Source organism: Charadrius vociferus, unplaced genomic scaffold, assembly GCF_000708025.1.
Source record: "Charadrius vociferus isolate BGI_N301 unplaced genomic scaffold, ASM70802v2 scaffold116, whole genome shotgun sequence".
In the NCBI taxonomy this organism is placed as follows: domain Eukaryota; kingdom Metazoa; phylum Chordata; class Aves; order Charadriiformes; family Charadriidae; genus Charadrius; species Charadrius vociferus.
This window is the reverse complement of record NW_009648954.1, coordinates 271,532-285,852: the sequence shown is the minus strand read 5'-3', so window position 1 is coordinate 285,852 and position 14,321 is coordinate 271,532. Positions and strand designations below refer to the sequence as shown.

Below are 14,321 nucleotides of genomic sequence, written 5' to 3'. Positions count from 1 at the left end.
TTCCTGCTATTTCGCTCGGCTTAATCATCTCCGTCACACAGTTCAGATACACTTTAAAAGGAGTTGCGTCGGTGGGGGCTAGCTCAGAGCCTGCCTTTCTCCATACAAAATCCAGAGCTAACCATGCAGGAGAATTGCCACCAGAATTACCATCTCTCCTGGGAGGCCATGCTTTCTTTCAGTTCAGCGAGACACCCCGGAAAGGGGTTATTGCAACTGCTCTAACGCAAAGCCTGCCCTACTGCAAGTCTCAATTTTTATTTTGATACAGCTACTCATGCCATGCTTAGGCCTGCTTTCTCAGCTGGATCCCTCCATGAGAGAGATGCCCAGTGCATGTATCCCTCTGCAGAGAAATGGTTACTGATCTTCATGCACCACTCTGGGTTGCTCTATCACTGTACAGCCCATCGAGAGCTGTGAAGGAGTGAGGTCAAAACTCTTGAGCTCAGGAAGAGATTGCACAGGGCACTAGAGATAAGAATGAAGGCGGGAAGTAACATTATGTGGAGACAGCTTTGAGGGTATCAAGCGCAGATGGAGCTTCCTGAAGGAAAGAACGTATAGAATAAGAGAAGCAATCTAAAAAGTTATATGCCAAAATAACGTAGAGTCTACTGCTGTGCTGCACAGTCTACGTGCTGTTAGTATTCTGGGAACTAGAAGTCACCTCAAGTGTTTTGGGCAAGGGGAAAAAAACCCAAACCTGTTGATAGTACCTGATCTCTTGGAAGTCGCATCTGAGCTGCTGCTGAAGCTCAAGAAAAGTGACCTCTCAGTCACACCTGTACAGGCAGTTTACCTGAACTTTAACACTCCCAGTAGCACCTCACTAGCTTTCACTTCTTGTAGGCACATTCAAGATATACCAAACCTATAAATTATCTAACGAATCACTAACTGAGAAAAAAAAAAAAAGGATACCTTTCCTACATTTGTTTCCATTTAAGTGTGTTATAATACTTAATGCTAATTTAAAAAAAAAAAAAAAGGCCAAAGAAATATTTTGGGTAGAACAAAATTTCATCTTGGAAGTTGCTACTGAACATTTGCCAAACAGCAAGCGTAGACCATGGCTTGGATTGCACATTGCACTTCCCAGAGATGCTATAAAAATCATTCAGTCTTAAGATAAAATGAGGCCACCTGTATATCAAGAAAACTGGTTCACTTTAAGGAGAGCTTAAGTTTTATATTCATAAAAGCACTGGGTAAGCCTTGATATTCTGCAGTCTTCTAGTATGGGAACGAACAAGAATGGTGCATAGTTCTCACTGCTGTAGCTTAGTAGAAACACTACTGACACTACTGGGTGGACAGAGGAAGAATTCCTGGAGTGAAAGCAACATACAGAGTCACCGCAAGTTGCTCTATGCATGTCTCTCTAGAAACTCTGGGGATGGAGAGATGACTAACAGAAACATCTGTGCACAAAAGGAGGCAAAGACTTCTGAGATGTAAGCTATGATGTGCCATCTTCACCAGTAGCAGCATGATAAATGCTCCTAGACAGTAGGTTTGCTATAAACCAGAGGAGTTCTCAGTTTCTCTTTTAGACAGCGTGGTTCAGGACCTAAATGGGAGCGATTCCCCAGTCAGCAGCAGAAATTTCATAGTCTCTTACTATGCTACAGAAGCGTGAGCCAGAATCCCACGCTGCTGTTTTTGAGTCTCAGATTAAAGAATGCTAATGTTTGCACCAAACCATTTTGACAGATGCAAATGCCATTAAAACATCAAAGGGCTTGGAAACACACTTGAAAGCTTGGCCTTGCCGAGACTGCACAGTGGAACCATTGCTGAGCACAGTTCTTGTCACGTTACCTGTACCAGTCCTGAGTACAGTTAAGCTATGGACAGATAAGGATGAACACTATTCAGCAAAATGAACTGGGACAAACTGTCCTCCCCTGCAGAAAGGCCCTCTGAAGTTATCCTGTCTGATGTTCTTGGCAAACACGTAATATAACCTTTTTCACAGCCAGATCAAGTTCCACTTTGAAAACAGTAAGACTTCTTGCCACTACCAATAGCCATCAAAAGCCCTACAGAACAGAAGATAAAGTTGGAACATTTTAGCAATACAGGACAACTGATAAGCTATACAGCAAAATACACACAGCCATGAACACACTGGTAAAATGCCGCTTTTGTATCAATAGGTAAAGCATATCCCATGCAACCAATGCAATTCCCAAAATACCAACAAAACTGCACTTGTATGTCATACCATACTCACAACTTCTACCAGCACAACTTCATCAGCCATAACAGCTATACCTACAGCAGAAACCTGTACCTTGTATCTGGCTTCACTAGTTAGTACCATCAACTGGAGATAAGAATAAAAAATTGTTGGTATCAAAATATCATGAGATAGCAGCAATAACAGAAAAATAAGAAATCTTGAACTTATCTGTCCTCATTTTGTGCTTTTAGAATGCATGTTTTTAGCCTTAGCTCTCCACAGCATTTTAATTACCTTATGACTCCAGTAATGAGATTTATTTAAAAAAAAAAAGTGAAAGAAACATTAAAAGACTTGTATCATAATCGGAAATACTTGGCAACACGGTAACAGTTGCACAGCTTTGTACCGAAAGCTAAAGGAAAAAAAAAAAAGCTAAAGGAAAAAAAAAAAAATCCATCCAAAAGAGATGTAGGGGGGTAAAAACACGTTTTGGTAGAACCCTCCCTTAACCCAGCTTTTCAGGGAACGAACCGTTCTTTCTTGGAAATTTAATTGGTGTACTTAGACTGAAGAAGCTAACAAGCACAATGAGACACGTTTGCTATTAGGAGCAAAAAGTATTAGATATAAATAAAATGTTATAAGAAATGTAAATGTGGGAAAGCACCAGCGAGGACCCCTTCCCTCTCCCCGTGGAAAAATAGCTTCACACACCCAAAGCCACAGGAATTGTGTGGGTGCTGAATAGGAAGGTACTAATGCAAACACATGGAAAACATGTTACTCACAGTGTAACGTCTGCATGACCAACTGGCATACGTTTATTGTGCACATCACAGTATTTTCTGTTTTTCATATAGTCCCACTTCCTAGAACCATGTGGTTACAAAAGAATTTTGGCTTACAATTAAGAAAAATGCATGTCTGGCCTTTAAGGGGTGTAGAAAAGGCCTGAAAAACAAAGTAGGGCTCAAATATTAGATCTTGGTGTCTGGGTTTATCTTAATTTTTTAAGCCAAAATGTTAAGCCTTAACTTGTGACTAACAAGAGCAAGGGCAACTCCCCCTCCCCCCTCTAACTGTTTTTTCAGCAATTTGGACTGATGACACAGAACTTTTTTGCAGAGTATTTATACCTGATCCAGTGAGCTACACGAGACACCAGTAACTAAAAGACTGGCAGAGAAATATCCTGTGGTATAACTGGTTTAACAAAGATGAATAATCAAACTCATCAGGCCCAAATTAGGTATTTGCAGATATTCTGAGAAGTTCACCTGTTTATGGTCCAGTCCTAAAAACATGGAGAACTCCTTCAATTCCTTCTGCTGCTGCTGCTGACTGTACAGACCACCCAACATCACCTGCAATCAGGTCCTAACAAATTTTGATTAAGAGTTGACACAGCACCCTGAAATCCAGAACAGGTTAAGGTAATACACATCCAGATTGCTTCCATCGTCTCCAATGTGCCAGTGCCCACGTGACCATATGTGAGCCAGCTCAGGGAGTTACCTAGCCAAAAAAAACAATCCAGAAGTAGAATGATGTGAGCAGCCATAAAGGTGTGACACAGCAGAAGAAAATAAATAAATAAAAGTAAAAATTACAGCTCCCTGCAGTAGCTGTACGTGCAGATGTACAAGTTGTAGCAGCAACTGCAAGGAGCAGAGAGCAACAAGAAGCTGGGCGACAGGATGGCGAGCGGGAAAGCAGAAACCTGGACTTAGACCTAAATTACGGCAAAACCACACCCAGGATCTACAAGCAAGTCCCTAGCGCTCCAACGTAGGTGTCTTGGCCGCATGTGACTGCCAAGCGCTTCAAATGCCAAAACAGGTGCACCCTCACCAGCCCACGCAGAACAGAAGCAGCAGCAGAGCAAGGAAATTCTAAATTTTCAGTACTGGCCCTCTGCTAGTAACGTTTGCTATCATTCCAGGTTAGAAGCAGGCACTATGGGAAGCAGGATATTCTAATCGGATTTACAACTATTTCCAAAGGAGACACTAGAGTTTAACATCTCCTTGACGCTTTATTGCCACAGACTCCACCGTTCCCGTGAACCCAAATGCAGCTTTCTCACCTCAGCAAAGGATCTGGTATAAAAGGATACTGCATGGCAGCCATATCAACTCGAAGGAGCCAGCCCCCTATCAGCAACTCTGAAAACAAGTAACAACAAGGAGATGGTAGAGAAAGCCCTGGAAACCTCCTCAAACCCTCTGCAAAGTCTACTGTGGAAATACTCCAAATGGGAGTGGAGGGGAAGGAATTTTTGTGACCTCGTCTTTCAGAACAAGCAGTGAAAAGTTGTATAAATCAGGGTTTTAAACAGCATAACTGATACGCATCAATCTTATGAAATGCTTTTTATAACTAGCTTCACCGATTACCACTACCTTATTTCAAAGTTTATAGTAGTAATTACAACTTGCAGATGTTGCAGTTAAGATTTAGCATTAGTTCCTAATACTTAATTAACACAGCATATTATAAAAATTAAAAAAAAAATAAAAAGTAGAGCCCTACAGGTACAACCTTAAAAAAATAATTAAGAAATAGCACATCCTGGTCAACAATACTGATATTCCCCATTTCAGCAGTATTTCCCCTTAGTTGTCAATGGGCAAGAATTATGCCCACATACATGCAGTACAGCTCCAAGTCTGTATTACTTTAAAGCATGGGTTTTATACCAGCTCAGAAATATCACTAGCATTTCGATAATGTAGTAATTACAATATTTTTCTCATTTTAATAATTAAATGAGTTTCAATGAATAAGGAACAATTACAGATATTTTAATCCTTCCTCCCTCCCTTTTCATTCTTCTGCATACAAAGGAGGGGGCAGAGTCTGCTTCCCACCACCACCCTTCATGATTTCCTAAAATAGTTCTCTCTGATGGCTCCATGGCTCTTCACATATTAGCCGAGCAATTAAAATCCTGAGATTGCCCTTTGGCAGCCTTGAAGAAATCAACTCTGACTCTTGACTGGCCTATGGCTTCCTTCTTCTCAAACCTGTAGCATGTAAAACTACCTCTCTCTTTCCCCTCCCAGGTCCCACCCTATCAGATGGTGATGCAGAGGAACAAGTAATGAGGTCTGTGTGCCTTAAATTCATCCCAAGCTTATGACTTCAGTGTGCTAGTGAGAAATTAGAACATGAGGCAATTTAACTCCTAACAGTCACCATGACTAATAGTGTAATATGGACCCGATACAATTTCCTTTACCTCTTTTATGACACAATCACAAAATAATGCCAGCTCCAGCTGAAGAATGCAAAGTACACTCGCATCCACTAACCTATGCAGGCGTGCATGCTATATTCTAATTGAAGTTGTGCATACTTTAGCATGAATGAGAAACTTCCCCTGGGAAGCTATAGGCACCAGTTAAATGAAATCTAAGACTCGGCTAGCTGTCTTTCCCATTACCTGCAATGTGCTTTGATCAGTGGGGCATAAATAAACACATAAACATCTCATTTCTCCCAAGTTCAATGAGATACAGCAGAGTTGCTCCAGTTCAGCCTCATAGGCAACTCTCGATTGTACCTTCCAACACTGCCCATGAAACTCACCTAAACAAGTTTATTGGACTTTGCACACGGAAAGACGTTTTGCTGTGCTTGAAAAAAAAAAAAAAAAAAAAATCGCTACAGGCAACAGCAAAGAGTACAATCTCATATGCTCACTGTAGCTAAGGAGAGCTAAGAACAACAGAGGCGCTTGAAGGGGGAAGGATTGGGAGGGTACTAGGAAAGGGGGTGAGGGTGTCAGTGGACCATGCTCAAGAGGGAGGGAAGAGTCAGACCCTTCCTTAGAGCCTTCTTCCCAAAGACCCTCCTATAGGGAAGATGGGTCTTCAGTCTCACCTCTGCCAGACTGAAGCACTTGAGGAACCCATCTTTCAGTACAAATTTTTTCTGACTGTTACTGAATCCAGCACCTCGCCTCTGCCATGTGTGACAGCCCGCCAACAGGCAGAGGGGCACAAAGTGAGCGACTTTTTCAAGTCCCTTGTTCAACAGGACAGAGGAACTACAAGTGAGGCACAGAGCTGAGGACAAGACAAGTGAGGTCCCACGCTCGCAGCAGGCTGAGCGAGAGGCTGAGGCAGTGGTCCTTGCCTAGGAGGAGCAGCAAAGCAGGAGGGTTTAACAACCCAAGTCCAGCTACTGTGTTATGAGCAACAGCTCTGCCTTTGCTCGGTGACAGATCCTGCAGCGCTGACAGCTGTATCTGGCTACGACTCACAGCCACGAGGCTGCTGAAGTGAAGAACAGCAACACACGTCTTGATGTGACAAATCTATTCTGTCACCTTTGGCAGCACTTTACAAAGAAGGTATGACAGATCATGGTAGATCGGCTCCCAAGAAGAAATCACATTAAAGAAGGTGCAATTACAGCTATTCCCACAGCAGGAGATACCAGCGTTACTGCTTTTGTCACACACATGAGAAACACTCTGCCCTCTGAACTTTTGGCCACTCCTACTCTACTAGCATTTACCCTAACAGAGGTGATAAAGATGCACCCACAGGACTGATGTTTCAAGTCTGGCCTCTACTAACAGCTACAGCTTATGAAGAGTTAAACACAGTTGTGGTCACCTAGAAATGTCAAGCTAGTGGGTCCACAAAGGACAACTATGATCATCAGTAACACAACAGAGGCTCAAACAGGAACATGCACATTAGGATAGTAGGAGCTCTCCCTCCTTCAATTCCCCACTACGGTCATTCATTAAAGGAAGGATCTACAAAAAGCTCAGAGTATAAGCAGGGTTGTCGTGTCCCGTCCCCCACCCTCCCCCCCAAAGGCAACCAAGAACTGTGCCTTTATCCCCAGACCTCATCCAGCAGAACCATCAGTTCCTAATTCTGTCAGTTTCCAGCAGTTTCTGCCTGACTGAGGGTCATCTGTGCAACTGAGGTAATACTAACCCCTCCTACCTCACAGACACATTCTGAGGATTACTCAGGGAGTGGTGGCTCAGTGCACTGAATATGCAAAGCCCTGTTATAAAACTCTGTATCTGATTGCAACCATAAGCAGAGTCTTATTTAAGCAATCCCTTCACCAACAAAAATATATTGACTGACCATTCTGTTCCTTCAGTGCCTTTTGTCTCTAAGCTATTCAAGATACAAAACACATTACTAAGATATTTTCCTGTTGTGCTGCAGAGGCACTTAGTACAAACAATAGATTTTTTTTTTCTCATAAAGTGGTGCCCGTAATTACTTGTTTCAGGTCATTTTGGATCAGTATTACTCTGGTATCATACTTGTTGCACTGTAGGGATCTCACTGCCCAGTCAATGAAAGGCCCTGCCCCATAACCTCAGATATCTCAGATATTCACAGTTGTCCATTTCTCACTGTGTCCTCATTCAGGTGAGAACCTTTTTGCAATTCCATCAATTTTATGAGCTTAGGATATACAGCATCGGATATTTTTTCTACCTCTGAGCACAACACTCTCTCTCTACCAAACCATTCTTTAAAACCAAGTTGGTGTTTTCGCACGTTTACCTTAACACATCTGTATTTGGCTCCTGCATCTATTAGCGCATGATTATTTTTTTTCTTTAAATGCACTTTGTTCACTCTTTTCCATTGACAAAACCAAACTTTGTACAATGCAGTCTTTTAAATTAACTTATCAAAGGAAACATGCTAGTAAAACATAATACATTTCAGGGCAGATTTGCTTTCATATTGCCTTGCTAAACTTGAGATTTCTATTCATGCCAGTTTCCATTGAACACGCAATCCAGCAGATCTCATTTTTCTTGTTCTGTTCTTTTCTATAGTCATTTTGCTATGACTATGAGTGTTAGAACTAATCTGTTTTTCCCCTTTTACACTCAGATTCCTAATTTCATGCCTTTGATAACACTATTATCACACACTCAGCAACTGAATAGGTAAAAATTTTGCTGCGTACACAATGAAGGAAAAATGGCTATGGTATGTCTGATAACACCCACTGGGCAACAAAGCTGTCATGATTTTTCTACACACTCAGCCACAATTTTATACGGCTTTTTATGGCCCTGGCCCTCCCTTGGGACTGGTCAGAGCACACACTACAATGACATAACTGGCATGCCTGGCCTTGCTCTTCCAGGATAAGGCACATTTCATTGCTCCAGCATACGTCCAAATTGCTCATCTTTTCTCTGCACCTCTCCAAAATGAAACAGCTCATTTTACTCATTGTGCAGGGGCAAGAAGATAAGGTGGACTGCACGAGCAATATCAGAGGAAAACTGCCTTCCTAAATGGCACAGGACTCAGACCGAAATGAGCAGCGTTGACCTTGTGCCTACAGGAAGGCATTACAGCTTCCCTTTCAAACCTCACCATGTGCACTAAGCAAACATTCCCTCTTCCCAGTGGTGCCCAGGGATGAGGAAGACAGCGACAGTGCAATAAGATATTTCCCATCATTCAACACAGCACCAGATGGTGTTAAGAAGTTATCGGGTGACTTTGAGGGGTAAACCCATCTCTCTCAATCCCTCGCACATTTAGGAAGACACACCATGACCCATAATTTGCTATTAAAATAGGGGTACTCCCACTTCTCTTCGCCGCTCTCCGCACAGCATCCCCTCTGTGCCCCGAGGTTTGTCACAGCATCGAGTCTTGACAGGGTAATATGTTGTATTGTAGCCTTCTCAGTGCTACCCCACCATCCATCCTGAGCCTCTTCTTGCCTATACCTGAAACATGCCTTTCCAGGAGAAAACACCTTTTCTGGGGAGGGGTAGAGAAAGAAGAGAGAAGCATGTCATTCTAAAAACACCCATAAGATCCATCAGCAATATTGTACTCAGACTCAAGCCTGAAATATCTCCATGCATAAAGTGAGTTATGGAAAAAGAGGGATGCAGAGAAGCAACAAACAATGGCAAGAGTTATTTGAGCCATTTGCAACACCAACAATCAGGACTGAATCCTCACCATTCTAAATACTGCACAGTGAGACACTACCCCTGTCCTGCAGGGCCAGTGGTATATTCAGAATATCTCTTCTCCTATAAATCCAGCAACAGAGGGGAAATAGATACACACCGCACCTTCTCAACTTCACTGCTATGCAACCTGACAGTCCTCATGTGTAAAAACAGATAGCGATCTCCAAGTACTTCAGAAAGGAGATTGACTCAAATGTTGCAGCTAGGTTACATTTCATAGGTCTAGAGTTACCCTTGGACGCCTGAATTATGGAATATCTACAGTAAGATTTCTGTGTCTAAACAGAAGCTCAGGCTTAATCCATGCCAAAAAGATTTTGTTTAGAGACCAGACCCACTGAAAACACACCTAGAGCATGAGAGCTTTTCTAGGCACCCGTATGGCTATGGCATCCTTCCTTCTCCTATGAAATGAAGTATACCAGCAAAGCTGTACTCTTACTGGTGTACTCTTACAGCGCCCCCTCACAGGACAGGAATCTAATAAAGATGCAAGGGCCTTGTTAAGACTTATCCTAGTCAAAGAGCATTTGCAGGCACTTTTGATAGTTACAACTGTAAATTTTTGTCAGTATAAAAGGTACATACCATAAAGCTTATGTATGCTTATTTTTTGTAGCTGCCCAGCAACACTGTGGGCAAAGCATCTTCTTGCCACTCCTCCTCCCACTAGTGATGTATATACCAGTTTAACACTGATTTGGGCATGTATTTCTATCATTGAGTGAACACGCAAGTGCAGCCATTGCAGCCACCTTGTGGCAGCTGTGAACAACGACCACGTCCAACAGGTTACAGGTCTGCTTGTAACCCAGACTCAGGCCTTGGGCCACGTCCCCTGATTATGTCAGGGCTTCTGTGATCTGAACGAATTGTGCCCCGACATGACCAGGATCCTAATCCCCTCCTTTCTAGATAAGTGCATTTTGGATCCTCAAACTCTACTGTTTGATTCGTCGATGAAGCAGCAACCATTCCTCACCTCTCCTCCTCTAGTCACAGCCTGTGCAAGACGGGGTCTGCTCACCAGCGTATGACTCTGCTCTGCCCACGGGTGCCACGTGCAGGGGACCACCAAGCTTGTGGATCCCACTGGGTACCACCTCAGCCTGACCCAGGTATGGATTTGGGAAGTTTTGTGTATGATCAGTGGCAGGAACTCCGGTGCCAAATGCACTCAGAGCACCAGCAAGGCCAGGGACAGTGGACCTCACACACTGAGCACCTGCATGCAGCTAGACGTTCAATTTGAGACTACAAAGAGATAGTTTGACATCTGAACGTCACAGACTTCTGCATGACTTATGGCAAATAGGATACGTTCACAGGAAGCTAATTTATGGCCAGCTCTGCTTTAATGCAGTATTCTCTAAGCAGCAGGTTCACACATGTCCTCCCACTTCAGTTCACTTCCTGTATACTATGCAATTACAGTTTCTATAGCCACTCCTCAACCTCTTCTAGCATCAGAACACCCTCTATTTTGTATACATTTACATATGTGTGTCTATTTCCATACATACATTTGTACACATCATGGTAATCACCTTCCCCCCTTCTAAATTTTTCCCACTAATCAAAACCAGTCACCTTCCCCCGACCTTGCACTGAACTTGTACTAAAGTCATGGGAATTTCTTCTTTGACTTCATCTAGCTGTAATCCAGCCCCCAGACCATAAGCTCAAAACTAGTCTCCACCACAGGCTCAGTTCCACATCCCCTGCAGTCTTCAGCATTGTACTTGAAGGAAAAGCACTTTAAACCATAGATGGGGAATGGGTTTTGTGCCAGCAAAATAATTCCACTAGAAGAGCAAGAAAGCCGGAATCACTTGTTAATGGAGAAGACAAGATTAATGAAGCTCTCCCAAAAGGGTACCCCAGCTCACTCAGGCACTGAAAGCCACCAAGAACCTCACACCAAGCACACACAAATACATTAGCTTGCAATTTTTCTGCACTGATGAACCTTTCATAGGTATCAGTACGTCACAGCCAAAGCACAGACCTTCTTTGTACAATAAATGCTCTTTTCCACACAAAGTCTAACTCCAACGCACGCTTCTTGACCAAAGACATAAATGCAGCTGACCTAAACCCAGTCTTGGCTAAACCCAATTCTCCCAAGTCACTCAACAGAGTTAACCTGGGCTACTGAGCAAAACAGGGAAGCTATTCTCACACAGCTGCTGCAAAGGGAAGGTGAAAAAATACATTAGCTTCCATTAAGATTCAGGTAACATGTGCTTGTGACAATTCCTGTATCTCAAGCCTTAGTTTCACAAGCTCTTCAGCTTGCCAAAAGGAATCACGTCCTCTGCCCTCCTTATTCCCACCCCCACACTGCCCTTTCTCTTCTGGCGGTATAGGCACGTGTGTGGTCTTGCAACGAACCAGAGCAGGGAATTGATGTGGATGGCACGACGGCTTCTTTCAACGGCAGTGCCAGCTGAGAGGATTTGTGCAACCATAGCCTGTTTATTTGAGCGCACAAATGTAGGAACTAAATGTACAATTCCCTCTTGCATCTAAACCAGCACAGGCATGGGACTGCTATTGAAGGAAGTAGTCCCTCTCCGTGTTTCTCTTGCCCAGTGGCACTCTATCCTTCTGCATCAGACCTAGCACCATCTGGCCACAGAGCAGGCTGATCCAACTTCCAGATCCAAAAGTCGTATTTTTTGTTTAGGGAAGGGGGTAATTCTCAGTTGGAGCAGTGATTGAATTGATTTGAGGCCCCTTGGTCACTAGATCCAATCCAAGGGAAACAACAGGAGCTTGCAGTCAGGACTGGATGAGAACTGGATTGTTCCTTCAGCAGCAGCCTGTAGTTACGCTGGATTAACCATCACATGAAGCTGTACTCCAAGCAACACAAGTTATTCAATGACATTTCTCTGAAAGCTCTACCTGTGCACAGATACCACAGCCAGGTGCACTTAGCCCCTGCTTTAAATCATACCAGTCACCCTATGACACCAGCTCCACAATTGCCTCTTCCCAAAAGCAAGAGGTTAGCACGAGTAAAAGCTGCAAGCCTGCAGTACAATAGGCCATCTTTTTGCTGGAATGTGCCATCCTGGCAGCAACAAGCTCTGTAATCTGGCATGAAAATTTGTAGCAAGACTTTGTGGTTAGGAACCAGGCTGGACAGATTGAGATAAGAAATTAGCGAGGGTAATCAGCTGTTGGAATAATTTAGCTGGGGAACCAGTGCAGTCTATCACTTGATATCTTGAAATCAAGACGGGGTACTTTTCCAATAGAATTCTGGACTCGATGCAGCGATAACCAGCTGGGAATGTAAATACCTGCTGGGGGTCAAAATAAGGCATCTGTCCCCAAATTGCTGATACTGTGAACATCAACTGTGTGATCACCTCACAGAAGAGGGAAACAATTTCTCTCTGTACACCCCAAGTAGCAGAACAATAGAGCACAACTACACTTGCACTGAAGTCACTTGCAAGTACTGCATTAAAAGATACAACAGTTCAATGAGGAGCTGCAAAGCTGAATGGAATTGCAAACCTTACCAGGCATGACTACTGAAATAAACTACTTATGTATAATCTAGCTAAACAGTAACTAAGCAGCCAACATCAAACTGGAAAGATACCAGATGACAGAAAGCATAGTAACTATTAGAATCAAATATTCTTGGGGAAAAAAAGTTATTCCAATTATGAATTTGAAATCCTTTGCAGGCTGTTTCTTATATTTTGCTGGGACTAACCATGGAGATTGAACATAATTTACATGAATACAAACTAATTACATAAAATAGCCCACTTTAAATCAGACTCCAGAGTATGCTAAAAAAACCAACTAACCATACAGCAAAATTTGGCTCTTTAGCTCTAGAAAGCACTTTAGACAAATGAACCATAGGAAAGGATAAAACTCAATGGAACAAGAGCAAGAACATCTATCTAAAGTTAACAGGATAAAATAAAAAAAAAAGTCCCAAGGAACAGACTCTTACTGGCAAAATCTATCAGGATGACCAAGAGGTTCCCAGAGGCAGCGCTTGTGTCGCACTATTTCAGACAGCAGGAACAGGGTGCTTCAGCAAGACCACCAACCTCAAGCCTAGTTGCCTGTTGTCACTAGCAATTAGATCATAAACCCCACTCACAGATTTATCAAGATTGCCAGGCACAGACAGTACAGTATGAACGCTACTCTCAGTCTCAAGTTGGCAAAATGAAGTTCTACACGGAAGGCAGCTGAACTATTCCACATAGTAAGAATAATTGAGAATTAAGAAGAATTCAGATCTGGTACAACTTCAAGTCTGATTTAAGGATGCTTCCTCCTCACCCAATTCTGTCACAGTTCTGAAACCTGGGTCACCCACACATTATTCCTCCAAACCAAGCCACCTCCTTCCCGTGCAACCCTTTAAAAGGACTCTGCCCTTATCCAAGCCATCTCCAACAAACCATTCAGGTTACAAGAAACTCCAAAACACTACAGAATCAGGTCACAAAGCTCCAATGACACGTCAGAGATGTGGCTTGGTCAGAGAGGAATGGACACACAGCTCAAGGAGAAGCCAACGGCATCGACATCCAGCAGCTCCTTGGCAAAGTCTGCAACAAGTCAACACAGACGAGTTGAGCTCAGATCTCCTTCCCTGCACCTGTATTCCCTACCAGGTTTGATCCAGGTCTTATCCAACCTCTGGGAATAAATGAAGCATCAAGTGCAACGATAACATGGCTGCTGGGGAGAGGATGGGTCAGGCCAGAGCAGTGGGAGCTCAAAAGCCCCCCGGCAGGTTGTTTGGGGCGCTGAGGTTGCCATCAGAGCCGCTGCAGTGGCTCCAAAGCAGCTGTGGGAAGGCAACGGGAAGCGAGCAGCGGGCAGGTATCTTGCTTTTCATTCCTTGGCCTTCCCTCCGTGACAGGCCATAAAAGTCACGAGGCGCCAGCCAGCAGAGCAAGGAGGAAAACAACAAGGTGTCCAGAGTTCAAGCACAGCCCCGAGACTCCCGGGCCCAGCCACGGGCGGCCCGGCTGGAGCTGAAAACCCAGTGAACACCGTGGGATTTCGCTCCTGCGTGGGAGGCACCATTTCTGCGGGAAGAGGCTCCAGCTGCTGGCAGCTGAGCCTGGGACGGGGCCT

General features: G+C 43.6%; 1 protein-coding gene across 1 annotated transcript in view; it reads right to left on the bottom strand.

Annotated features, from left to right (window-relative positions):
• Positions 1 to 14,321, bottom strand: part of ARHGEF5 (Rho guanine nucleotide exchange factor (GEF) 5) — a 48,251-nt gene that overhangs the window by 20,566 nt on the left and 13,364 nt on the right. Inside the window, exons 2-3 of the mRNA XM_009887455.1 lie at positions 3,469 to 3,555; positions 2,231 to 2,332 (exon numbers count right to left, since the gene is read on the bottom strand). Of these exons, the coding sequence (XP_009885757.1) occupies positions 2,231 to 2,332; positions 3,469 to 3,555 (189 nt within the window). The remainder of the gene's footprint in view (positions 1 to 2,230; positions 2,333 to 3,468; positions 3,556 to 14,321) is intronic.